This window comes from Pseudopipra pipra, chromosome 2 (genome assembly GCF_036250125.1).
Source record: "Pseudopipra pipra isolate bDixPip1 chromosome 2, bDixPip1.hap1, whole genome shotgun sequence".
NCBI lineage: Eukaryota > Metazoa > Chordata > Aves > Passeriformes > Pipridae > Pseudopipra > Pseudopipra pipra.
This window is the reverse complement of record NC_087550.1, coordinates 55,968,072-55,980,273: the sequence shown is the minus strand read 5'-3', so window position 1 is coordinate 55,980,273 and position 12,202 is coordinate 55,968,072. Positions and strand designations below refer to the sequence as shown.

Sequence of the window (12,202 nt, the reverse complement as noted above, 5' to 3'; positions counted from 1 at the left end):
AAAGACTCCCAAAAAGGCCCAACACCCATCTTCTGAAGGCCTTCCACCAGAGTAAAGCTGCCCCCTCTTCTTAGAAGAGGTGTCAAGCCTTTCCACCAAAAACCTGAATGTATTTTAACCCACTAGACTTTGTATTTCGTGGGCTTCTTTCCCTCTCATCCACCCCTGACAGATCAAGACCAAGGACAACTGAAGTGCAACAATCAAGGTCTTGCAGACCTGGAGGTGAGATCTTCACAATCTTATCCTTTCTCTCCCTTTCTTTTTTTTTCCTACATACATGTCCTTGGATGATATTTTTATGCTTTCATATTGCTATGTTTTGATATTGTTATATTACCATGAATAACAATAACCAAAATGGCTACATACCTGCTTTCCTTTACAACCAAACTGCCTTAAAATAAACCCTACATATATTTATATATATATTTACAAACATCTGTCATTCAGTGTTGTTTCATTTTAATCTGCACCAAGGGATCTATTAAAAAGATCCTGGGTTACCTTTGTGCCCTGGGACAGATTACAACAATATCAAACACTAGTTCAAAAATTTCCATAAAAATTAAGTATTTTCTCACTACATTGAATTTTGTATTTTTATACAAATATTGAATTCCTTTAGCAAAAGCACTTTAGCAGATAAAAAACAATTTTCAACATATAAAAATCACTGTAAATATACCTTTATCTGTACATATCTATAAAAAGTTGGTGACATAATAGAAATGGTAGAGGCTACGGTCTGTGAATAGCGAAAAATTTATTGAAAAACAGAATGCTGATTAGACAAAACTGAGCCTGGAAAACAGAATGCAGGTTTTCCCCTTCTTTTGTGAAATCTTCACTCTTTAAACATACTGAGTATTATAGAACACTGCATGGGAACCACTACTTCAGCTCAGAAGAAAGCATAAGGTCAACTAGTGAGTAGTCCCTCCTCTGAAGAATCAAGAGATCCATCTTGAAAACCTATAGCCAGGAGCAGCAGGAATTCACTGTCCAGATTCACAAGTCTTTAGAGCAACTTATTGTTAATCACAAATAAGCATGTCGACAGCCATCATTTCCTTTTTATACCCTCTTTTCTCAGCACACCTTCCTTCAATGCACAAGAAATACGTTATTCAAGTAATTCAGGCAATTTAAGGGCTTTTTAAAAGCACAAGTCAATTAGGATTGTCTTTGAACCTTACATACTACGCAAACAACTAAAGCAATCTGGTCCAAATACTTTGCTGTAAAGCCTTTTATGGTCTAGAAAATGATGCTGTATTATGCCATGGTCAGGCAAAATATTGGAAAGATACTGTATCAGTCATCTTCAAAGTATATATAATTCCAAGAGCTGAATTTACATATGGTCACAAGAGTAACCAAATGTCCAAGCTACTTTGATACAGACTGTGAGAAACAACAGCACTTTTTAGGTTTCCAAAAAGAACATGCTAAAATTAAACAACAGCACAGACCACAATCATTTACCTTTATCCTACTGCAAAGAATGTGAGCATGAAAGTAGTTTTAGATATTATTTCACCTGAACTCTTATGGGGGTGCATGGCAGGGCAAGCATAATTTAGGCCTGCTTGACAGCAATGTTAATCTATTGTGGTAGTTTGGTCTAGGCCTTCCTTGGTGACCAGTTTGTAACCAAGGAAGGGTCCAGATTTACCTGGTATTCCCTACGATTTTTACGTAAGCCAGGCTATAAGGAGAAAGGAGGAAAGGCCTTCGCTCTCTTCCGGCAGCTTGGAGGTGCAGGTTCCCTGCTGTTGAGTCTGTCGTGTTGGGGAGCGAGGCCTGGTAAGGCCTTGTCGACCTTGGGAGACAGAGGTTGCCGGCGATCGTTCCAGTGTGACTCTCCGTTGTCCCAAGGAGAGTAGTGAGATAGGTTTTTTTGCCCATTCTTTTAGTTGCTAAATATTGGGCTACTAATCAGGATATATATATTTTATTTTGGTTTTGTTCCTTTTCCCTTCCCCCTTCCCTTTCCCTTGTGAAATTATATATATATATTTCAATTGTTTATTACTGTAACATAAGTGTAAATATATTTATATATATTGCTTTAGCTGTCTCTCTCTCGTTTCAGTTTTTCTTGGTTGTTTTTTCTCCCTCTTCTCTCTGAGGTTTTGGGGGTGGGGGGACTTCTTGTGGTAAGGTTTAGAGACTTGGCAGGGAGCCAGCTTCAAACCATATCATCTATGTAGATGAAAACAGAGTCCAAAAAGTTGAAAGAACCTCTTAAGGGAGAAAGGAAGCTACAGATAAGTAATTATTTTCTTCAAGTGCTCGTCTTTATGTGCATTCATACTACAGACAATTTCAAGGAATATCTATTCAACTTCAATGCTCCTAATTAAGAAAAATTTGAAGAAACATTATCGCAAATGTAACACCATTCCTTGACCAGTCTCAAGGTACAGTACATAACACTTAGGGAGAATGCCTGTGACACTCAAGTTGTGACAGCTCTATAAATCTCAGATGCTGAGACATAGATCAGTTACTACTTGCACTCCCGATGAGTGGGTCCAAACTGCATTCTTTTGCATTCAATTACCTTGGAAAAGATTCTTTAAAGAGACTGACAGTCTTAAATTTTCAGTCATGGACACAAGGTGGAAAAGCTGAGATCAAAAAAGATGCCTCATTTTTAATAAATGAAGAGCTATAAATGAAGTAGTACAAGATTTAGTGAAGTCAGGTAAATTAGCTTCCTAAGAAGGCAGAAGTCATTGCAACCAAAACATTTTGGGCAAATGGTCTACAACTAAGACCAATTCATGAAGAGCTGTAGATTCGGTCAGTGAAGGTATTTTGTCAATCTACCCTTGAGAAGATCCCTGAAAAACTGAAATTATTTTAGGCTCCAATAGCAAAAGGCATATGGTAATATACAGCTCTCTGGTGAACCTACTAAAATTTTCTTACGATGCTGAGGACTGCAATCTATAACAACTCTTTCCTGAGGGGCACCTCTAACCAGACAGTAATTACACCTTGAGAGTATCCGGTTGTTTACAACAGGCATGCAGTGAAGGTGTGTAGAGGCACCTTCCTTTCTTCAGAGAAAAGCCAAGAGCAAAGCTTTCACTTCATCTGACCGTCTAGTTAGATGTTTTGTTCCCATTCTCATCCCACAAGAACTGCAGTAAGTACAGTCCAGCAAGGTCTTTTGACTCTGTGAGTATATTCCATCTGGAAGGCTTTTAATGTCCTGCTGCCACATGGAAGGGAAATCTACAAGACTTGACTTGGTTATCCAAGAGATGAGCCTATATTGATGGATACAGATACAATATTTTTGGTAGGGAATAAGTTTGCATGGATGATGATACAGTTCACCTGGAGAGCCAAAATGTTGAATGCTTTCCTCCATGAAAAAATAGATGAGATCAGACATAATCTGCTAATTCAGAAGTTACAGCTTCCAGTTCTAGTATCTTCTGCTTTTAACAGGTGATGTCTATCATGTTACGAACGCATTTTTTGAAGATTCCACAGCCTGTACTTTAAACTTGAATTTTTTTCCCAGTTGAAAACCACACATATATCCATTCCTTCACTTGTGAAAAATGTCAGGTATATCTCAGTAGCTCAGAGCAGCTTTTTCCTTCAATAGATAAGATAGGGTTCCTAAGGGGTCGAGCTACCATGGCAGCAGTTGGGTATTGTCACACTCAGCATGGTATAGTGGTGCGCATTCACATGTGAATAGTTCGCCTCTCTTGTACACTTCTATTATAAACATTGTTGCTGTTACTGTTTGTTTTCTTATCTAATTGCTGTTTTCAGTAATTGTTTTGATCTCAGCCCCTGATCTTTACTTTTTGTGCCTCTAATTCTCCTCTCCAGCCTGATGCAGGGGAGAGAGAGAGACGAGTAAGCAAGTAGCATGTGGTTTGGAGTGGTTTCAGGAGGAACAGTAAATTGGAGAATACCAGTCCTAAACCATGACAGTCATATCTTGCTTATTTGAATAAGAGGAACTGCAGTAAGATTTTCTACTTCACTTTTCTTACTCTTACTGCAACTATGCATTTGTAGAATAGGCTATAAAGATGATCTATATTTAGCTAAATTCTACTTGCCAGTATTAAACTGGCTTTGGTACAGACACTATATTGATACTCATTAATTATTTCCCTTATTAATCACAAAAAATTCTAATATTTTTGAGATGTACCATCCACATACATGTATAATTAGATGGGTCTTAAATACTTATTATCAATCTTGATGTGTAGGTAAGGCAAGCTTGTTCTGATTGACCCTATTAGGTAAGCAGTTATGGAAAGGACCTCATGAGCAAAGAACAACCAAGTATCAACAAGTGATTCAGCTAACCAAAATATGACAGACCATATCATCTCACATCCTCATATTATTAGATGACAAAGAAAGATTAAATGGTATTCCCCGACTACTGAATATATTGAGGTTAATGCTACTGATGAATAGCTAGGATCTTTTACTTTGCCACAAAAGTGCTTCTCCTAGGACATGCATGAACCTGCAGGTTTCCACAGGGATGAGCAGTGTTCATTTTTCAGGAACTTAACCAGGAAAGGAAAAATTGCATCTTTTCTTCACCACTGTATCTCTTCTCAGTCCTATGTCCAAAATTACAAGGATATGGCATCTCTAACTAGAACTGCACAGAAGAACAGCATTCTTCCATTAGTTAAACAGCCTGCTTGAGAAATAGTAATGAAAGTTGATTATTAGAGAATACAAGCATTCATTTGATTCTACATAAGAATGAGAAGTGGGCAACAAACAAGTTGTTGTTGTTGTTATTGTTGTTTTCACGTCTGTCTTAAATACTTCAAAATTAGTTGTGTCAGAACTGTACTTCCTGCATCCCTGACTTGTACAACCAAAGTATTACACTTTTTCAGTTGTCGTCATAAATACACAAGGTATCAGATTGCCCTGTATGCATTTTCTTGAGTACAGCTTTAAGATGTACATTTACTTTAACATAACCAGAAACTCGGTATTACTCCTGGCTGTAGTTATATTCTCAGACTAAGATCACCAATCTTGTCTTGAACCAAAAATATTTAAGTATGCTTTCCATAATTTTGGATTTTATGAAAGATAAAGGGAGAATACCCTTTGCTTTCAATAAATGCAAAAAGTAAATACACAGAGCTTTCACTAAAAACACAAAAATCACCATATTGAGGCCTTTTATGTATTCAAACTTCTAGTAACAGAAATGTTAAGTCAATTCAAAATTGAAAAGGTCAGTTGTTAGTGTCAAATTGAACTGCCACAAAGCAAGCAGACATACATCAAGCAGACAATCAAGGCAAGTATGCCAAGTAACTGACAACTATAAACTTCTGTCTCATTAAAACACTGTCAAATTAACCACCAGGTCACTGTCATTGCTAGAAAAGTTTACAATTGATTCAGATGAGGAACGCTGATTTTTCTAGCAATCATTTTTGAAGTCTGAAAAGATAAATAAATAACAAAAGGCCTTTTAGTGGAAGGAACATGTTCAAATGGAAGTTTAACTCAAAAAAATCATGCAAGTTTCCACGTCTACAAAAGATACAGCAAATGAAACAGCAAAACATTACCTATTTGCAAGAACTTCAGGCTAACACAGTAAAGACAAATGAATGTATTTAGCCTAAGTATTTTAGTATAAGTATTGCAACTGTAGCATTTAGACAGAATTCTTAGTTTTAACAATGCTTCTATCATCCATATCAGAGGATAAAAAAAATACCAAATGGAGGTATATCACAATCACGAGAAGGCATAACTAGTAGAAATAAACTTTTCCAATATCTGAAGAGTAGTCCTAGAAAAATAGAAGTTGCTATGACATAGGTAGCTCAGCTGAAGTTTCCTGCACTAATTCCATTATCTCATCAGTGGTACCTCACTAATGGAGCTGAGCGCTGCTGCAAACAGTCAGTACCCATCATGGGTAAAGGGAGAGGTACGTATGATTGATTGAATTTATCTAATGCTTCAAATAAAGTAATGTGCTGCTTTTAGGGCAGTTTCACACGCATTTTTAACTTAAAGAAAAGAGAGTTATAGATAGCTTTTCTCTCTATTAAATCTACACATGTGTAAATATACACAAGCCCTGAAAATTCAGGATCACATTCGGAAGCTTACACTCAAAACATCCTGGAAGTTCTCAAACCCTCATACGTTCTATAGAGAATATAGACTCTTAAATTCTCTTAAATTCGATACAATATCCTGAAATTGGAAAACAATTTTCATGATCTATAGCATCCCTACTGCAGCTCCCTACTGCATCAAAATATTTTTGAAATTTATTGATATCCCAGGGAAAAATTTATATCCCAGAAATTTTTTGATATCCCTAAAAATTTATCCATAGCCCAGAAAGTTGTGGATGTGTTCAAGGCCAGGCTGATGGGGCCCAGAGCAATCTGATCTAGTCAGCAGCATCCCTGCCCATGGCAGGAGGGTTGGTACTAAAAAATCTTTAAGCTTCCCTCCAACCCAAACCATCCTGTGATTCTATAAAATCACCTAAAAGAAAGTTAAATATGGAAGCATCAAGAGATGCCTTACAGAGGGACCTTGGTAAGCTGGAGAAGTGGTCTCATGTGAACCTCATGGAGTTCAAAAAGGCCAAGTGCAACATCCTGCATTTGAGTGGGGGCAATAACCAGTATCAGTAAAGGCTGATAGTGGTTGAAAAAAGTCCTTTAGAGAAGAACTTGGGGATATTCACAATTGAAAAATTACTTATGAGCCAGAAATGTGCACTTGAGAGTCAATCATATCCTGCAAAGTTGTGGATGCCTCATTCCTGGAAGTGTTCAAGGTCAAATTGGACAGGGCTTTAGCAACGTGGTCTGGTGAAAGATGCCTCCTCATGGTAGCCGGGTTGAAAGTAAGTATATAGTTTTTAAAAGTCCCTTCCAACCCAAACCAGTCTGTGATTATAAGATAGAAGTGGTAAGAAAGAAGGACAATTTTTCATAAAAGAATCCCATTGGTACTGGTATAATTCAAGAGCAAACGATTCTCCACCTCTAAATATTTCTTTATTATAAGCTTTTCTGTGAGATAGATGAAACAAGCAGCGATCATTACTGTCTGACATGGATTATTTAATACAAAAGGTGAAAAATACAAACATTTATTTCAAACTTTTGATTAATCTTTTACTATTTTTGCAATATTCACAAAGAATTACAATTACTAACAGCTTTCGGTTCAACCGAATTACACGAATATCAATTAGAGTTCATATTTACACTCTCAGACCAATGATTTATAATGATCATTCGAATGAAGTGTAATACTTTGTGCCTTCCTGCCGTTAACTCTACATCCAATAGAAGCAAACTGAAAACTGAAAAAAGGTGGAAGATGTTTTTCCTTGGACTCTCTGGGTGCAATTTTACGAAATCATAAGATGGACATGATGGACATGATGGACTTCTGGCTGATTAAAACTTTAATTATTAAAAGCAGTTGCCTAAAAGTTTGCTTTTTTACTATTATTAACCTCCAAGTTTCAGTAAATATTGCCAGAAGTGAGATAATATTTTGCATCCAAACATATGATTTATCCTTATTTTAAAGGACAGTATAACTTTAACTTGGAAAGGTAAGATCTGAGTGAGTAGAAATCAACAAATTAACCTGCAACACCCCCGAGTTTCTCAACAATGAATCTTACAATGACATTTTAAAAGATAAAATTATCAACAACATTCCAAAATTTGACCCCTATTTGAAACAGTATACCTGTTCCTTTTAATTATAATGACTTGTTCGGTACAGAAAAGTAAGAAATTTTATTTTTACTTGTTGCAGTGCTTTGTAAAAAAAAAAAAAAAGAAAAAAAATTGCTTACTTGCAGCTGAACTGAGTTATCCTGAAGACCTTCTACAATAGGAGAGAATCTGCCAACATTCCTTTCCTCTGCTGCTGCTGTTACAGCTTCCAAAATTTTTTCAAGGCTGCGAGAAAAGAGAAGCATTTCGCTCAGGAAAGATATTTAAACTTGCTGTTCATTTGCTATCTGAAAAGACATGTTGCCAAATTATTCACCTGCCTCAATTTCTTGCATATAAATTTAGGTTTAAGCATTATATGTTTCCTTCGGAGATTTTTGCAGCCAAAAAATTACTTACTGGATTACAAGGATTAAGATACCTTAAAAGTTATACTAACAAATTTTAAGAAAAAGAATGGCTGCATAACTAATTCTATCTAAGCAGCACATCCACATGTCAAAAAGAAAACTCTTATTGATACGACCACAATAAAAAAAAGAATCAGACAAAGGTATTCTGAAAACTGACAATATAATACAGATATTACTTTCAAACTTAAATTGAAAATTTTAACACTTAATTCAGGTATAAGTATAATTTTGGATATTGTAAAATTACCTTACTATTTCCTACTTAAATACAGTACTTACATGTTTTCCTCTCCAACAATGCACATTGCAGATAGGAGTTTAACTATATCCGTCATCATGTTAGTTTGCTTGGGATCAATTGCTTTGGTCAGCAACAAAAGGCTCCTCTCTTCTCCCAAAATTCTTTCCAACCCATACTAAACAACAAAAGAACAGTTGTAAGGATAGTTGGAGGGAATCCAAATGACTATTGAATATCTAGTAATGACAGTGATGGTTCCCTCAAGTAAGTATTTCAAATGACATTTCAGTCTGTCAAATACTTTATTAAAATAATTAAATGAAAGAAAAGTCCCAAATAGGTCACTTATACTGTAATAAGGGTATATACCAGCATCAAAAGTTCACATTATTGGCTGGGAATATAGAGAGGAAGTGGCAGACTTCTGGCAGACAGAAAGAACTTCAAACCACAGCTGACCAACCCACCACTTCCCAATTGCACAGACTTGCACCCATTCATCATGTACCTTATCTGATTGAACTGCAGTAATTTAGATTTCCAGATTAGATAAAATCCCATACCTTATTATTCATGAAGGCTCTCAAACACTGTATAACCTTATGCTGACTCCTCTTCACAACTCTGTCCTGACTGAATAAATCAAAAGTTTAGTGTAATTAAATGCTGTTTACATACTATGAAAAGCTCACAATTTTATATTAAATCATCCTTACTTTTTTATCTCAACCAATCTTTCCAAAACATCCAATAGCAGTCCTAGACCTTCTCGGCCAAAGTTTTCAACCCAGCTAGGGAGAAAGAAAAAAGACATTTAAAAGAATTGACAATTTAAAAAAAAAGACTAATCCCAGTGAATGAAAATTGTGAATTCATCCCAGTGAATAAAAGCAAGTATAACTGGATCATGTGAAATATCTCCAAGTGAACACAACAAAAATTTAAAATTTTAGCTACTACCAAAGCTTTCTTTTGGTGAGGTTAAACCCTTGGCAAGTTGTTTCTATGTGAAACAGCTGCTTCATGGTCCTGTTTGGTATTGCTCAAAATCCCTTGATATCAAATACATGTAATGGCACAATGACAGTAGTACTTAAAATTATAGGAATAAAAAATAGATCAGATGCTTTTATTTTTTTTTTCCCCTAAAAGTAAATATGTTATGAAAATAGATTTTCTCTTTCCTGAATGGGTGTTTTGTTCTGAAACAGATTATGCAAATAAATGTCAATTCTTTTTGGCATTTCTGGCCATATCTGTCCTAAAAATAATCCTACAAGACCATGTCTTAGCATATTTTGTATTAGCAGAATTATGCACAGCCGCTTTGTTGTACATCAACAGTTGAGGGTGCTCAGAATGATCAAGTGCCTAAAATACTGTTGTATTATTATTGCTTTTTCCTCTGCTTCCACAAAAGAAAAAGAATTACTTTTACTATCCAAAGAAAACACTCAGCTTTTTGTCAGTCTGACAAAACATCAAGTTATCAGTGCCCCTATTTTCAGTGTATTAAAAATGTCCTCTTAATGAAATTAAATCTGTGGCAACTATTACACAAAAAGAAAATAAATAGCTGTAGATAACCAGTTATCTGCAATACTATGCACAGTTAAATCACTTGAAGCGCTTTTGATGAACTGTGCTGGCAACTGTGAGGTCAAAACACCCAAATTATTTACTTGAAGATTAGTGACCAAGATTTTCCTTCTGAGGCTTTATTTTATACTGATGGAATATAAACACTGCTTTTTGCAGTAAGCCACAGATATCAATACATTTTTCTAAGTACCAAAGATCAAACTACTCAATATCACAATTCAGATTTTCTCTGTGAACTAAAAATACATTTTACAAGAAAGACTAATTGAAAATAATGTTGTGGAATCACTTCTTGCATTAGAAACTGAAATGTCAACAATATTTAAAAGTTAGGTTGATTAAACTATAGTAATTGAAAAATCAGAAAAAAAACCTAAATTATATATTGTCAAAAATATCACGGCCCGCAAATGTTAAGAATGTCAGACTAAATTCAATCTAAATTTAATTCTCATCCTGTTAAAAAAGCATACTTTTATCCATTGTTATTATATATGCACAAAATAAAATCCCAAAGTTTAATCAGTTATTTCTCATTGTCCATATCACATGAAGCTGAAGTCTAAATTAATCAGGGATTTATAGCAGCTGAACCAGAGTTCAGTATTTATGTGTCAATGTAAGTTCTTACTCAAAGATCTGGCTGCTGATAGGAAAATCAAGGTCACCAGTGTGTCGCTGTTCCATTTTTGCTACTTTTGTATATAAGCCCTACTTAAGAACTTACGTTTTTTACTAAGGCTATTTGAAATGCTCAGTTTAAGCCTAGTGAAGTCTATCTTAATAGACTTTTCTCAGTACCACTCAATATACCAGAAGACTGTTTCAGAAAACATATGTTCTACTGGTTGTGATCCTTCTTTTGATTTGTAGACTAAAATGTGTTCATGGACAAGCAGTAGAGATTTTGTTTATTGAACTGCTGCTTAAATATCTCTTCTCTGGTGTTTTTGCAAGCCATAGTCACTCTATTTCCAATTCAAACCTGTCAAATTCAGACCTATTCTTAAGCCATCCATTAACTTAATGATTTCGTCTCCACTCCAAACTTTATAGTTCTTTTATGCTGTCTCTACATTCTGCATAATGTTTCAAATTGAAGTTATATTTTAATAAATTATGGTCAAGCTAGGACTTTAGATTCAACTGTGAACCTTTTTACCTACTGTAGTTGATATCTGAACAAAGTTAAAACCTGTGTTGCAATCAGTGCAATACTCTGATATCAACAATGCATCACCAAGATCACAGGTTTTGTTTCGTTTTGTTTTTTGGGGAGTAGGGGGTTAACTTTTCTCTTGGTATGTGGGAGAGAGGCAGCAAAGGGAATAACATACAAAAAGATAAAACTATCCACTCATATCAAGAACAGAGAGAAAAGATTGCTCTAAGCAGAAGTTGTCACACATTTCAAACATTTCATGTTTCTCTTTCTAAGCCTATAGTAACAAGCAAAGTTTTCTTTGTTAAACCTACGTGCAAATAAAAAAATAAAAAAAAATTGCTGGGGTTGTGAGTTGTTGGAATCTTTTTTAAGAAGGGGAAGCAATACTATATCTAAAAGTAGTTTTACATTCATAAAGGAAGTATATCTTCTGTAAAACTTTCTGTCAGAATAACTCAGGTTAACATAAAGCATGTTTTTTCCCACATGAACCATTATATATTCTAAATAAGACAAGACAATCCAATTAAAAAACAAATTAATAGAAGGAAAGAAGTAAATACCCATACAGAAGACCCATACGAACAACTCTGCCAAGCCAGACACAGAAAAAGTTGTATAATCCTTTTTAGATCATGTCCCATCATAAGCATTCCCAACGTTTCTTTTGCATTATCTTGAACTAAACCCAAACTAGTTTTCCAAATCATGTGTTCAGTCACTGTCTTAAACAGTAACTCTAAAACTAAAGGATGTAAATAGAGTAGAATAGAAAAAAATACAATATAATAAAGTCAGCATTCACAAATCAAGCTGCATGAATCAAATCAAAATTCAAGACTGATATCAGTAATTACTGAAGAGCTAGCCTTCTTTCAAAAAAGCACAAGTAAATGAATGTTGTGCTTTCTTCTGTATACTCTACAGACACAGAAAAAATAACCAGAGGGCAGCAAGGAAGAAAGTTTACAGTACACTGGACAGAAGTAGTAGCACGCAACTAAAAATATAAATGTTT

At 35.1% G+C, this 12,202-nt stretch overlaps 1 protein-coding gene across 6 annotated transcripts in view; it reads right to left on the bottom strand.

The window, feature by feature from the left end:
* The window catches only part of DIAPH3 (diaphanous related formin 3), a 209,378-nt gene that overhangs the window by 159,099 nt on the left and 38,077 nt on the right, over positions 1-12,202 (bottom strand). For all 6 annotated transcript variants that reach the window (XM_064645581.1, XM_064645582.1, XM_064645580.1 and 3 more), the window contains 4 exons: positions 9,134-9,208; positions 8,981-9,050; positions 8,456-8,592; positions 7,883-7,988 (listed from right to left, as the gene is read on the bottom strand). In XM_064645581.1, coding sequence (XP_064501651.1) covers positions 7,883-7,988; positions 8,456-8,592; positions 8,981-9,050; positions 9,134-9,208 — 388 coding nt within the window. The remainder of the gene's footprint in view (positions 1-7,882; positions 7,989-8,455; positions 8,593-8,980; positions 9,051-9,133; positions 9,209-12,202) is intronic.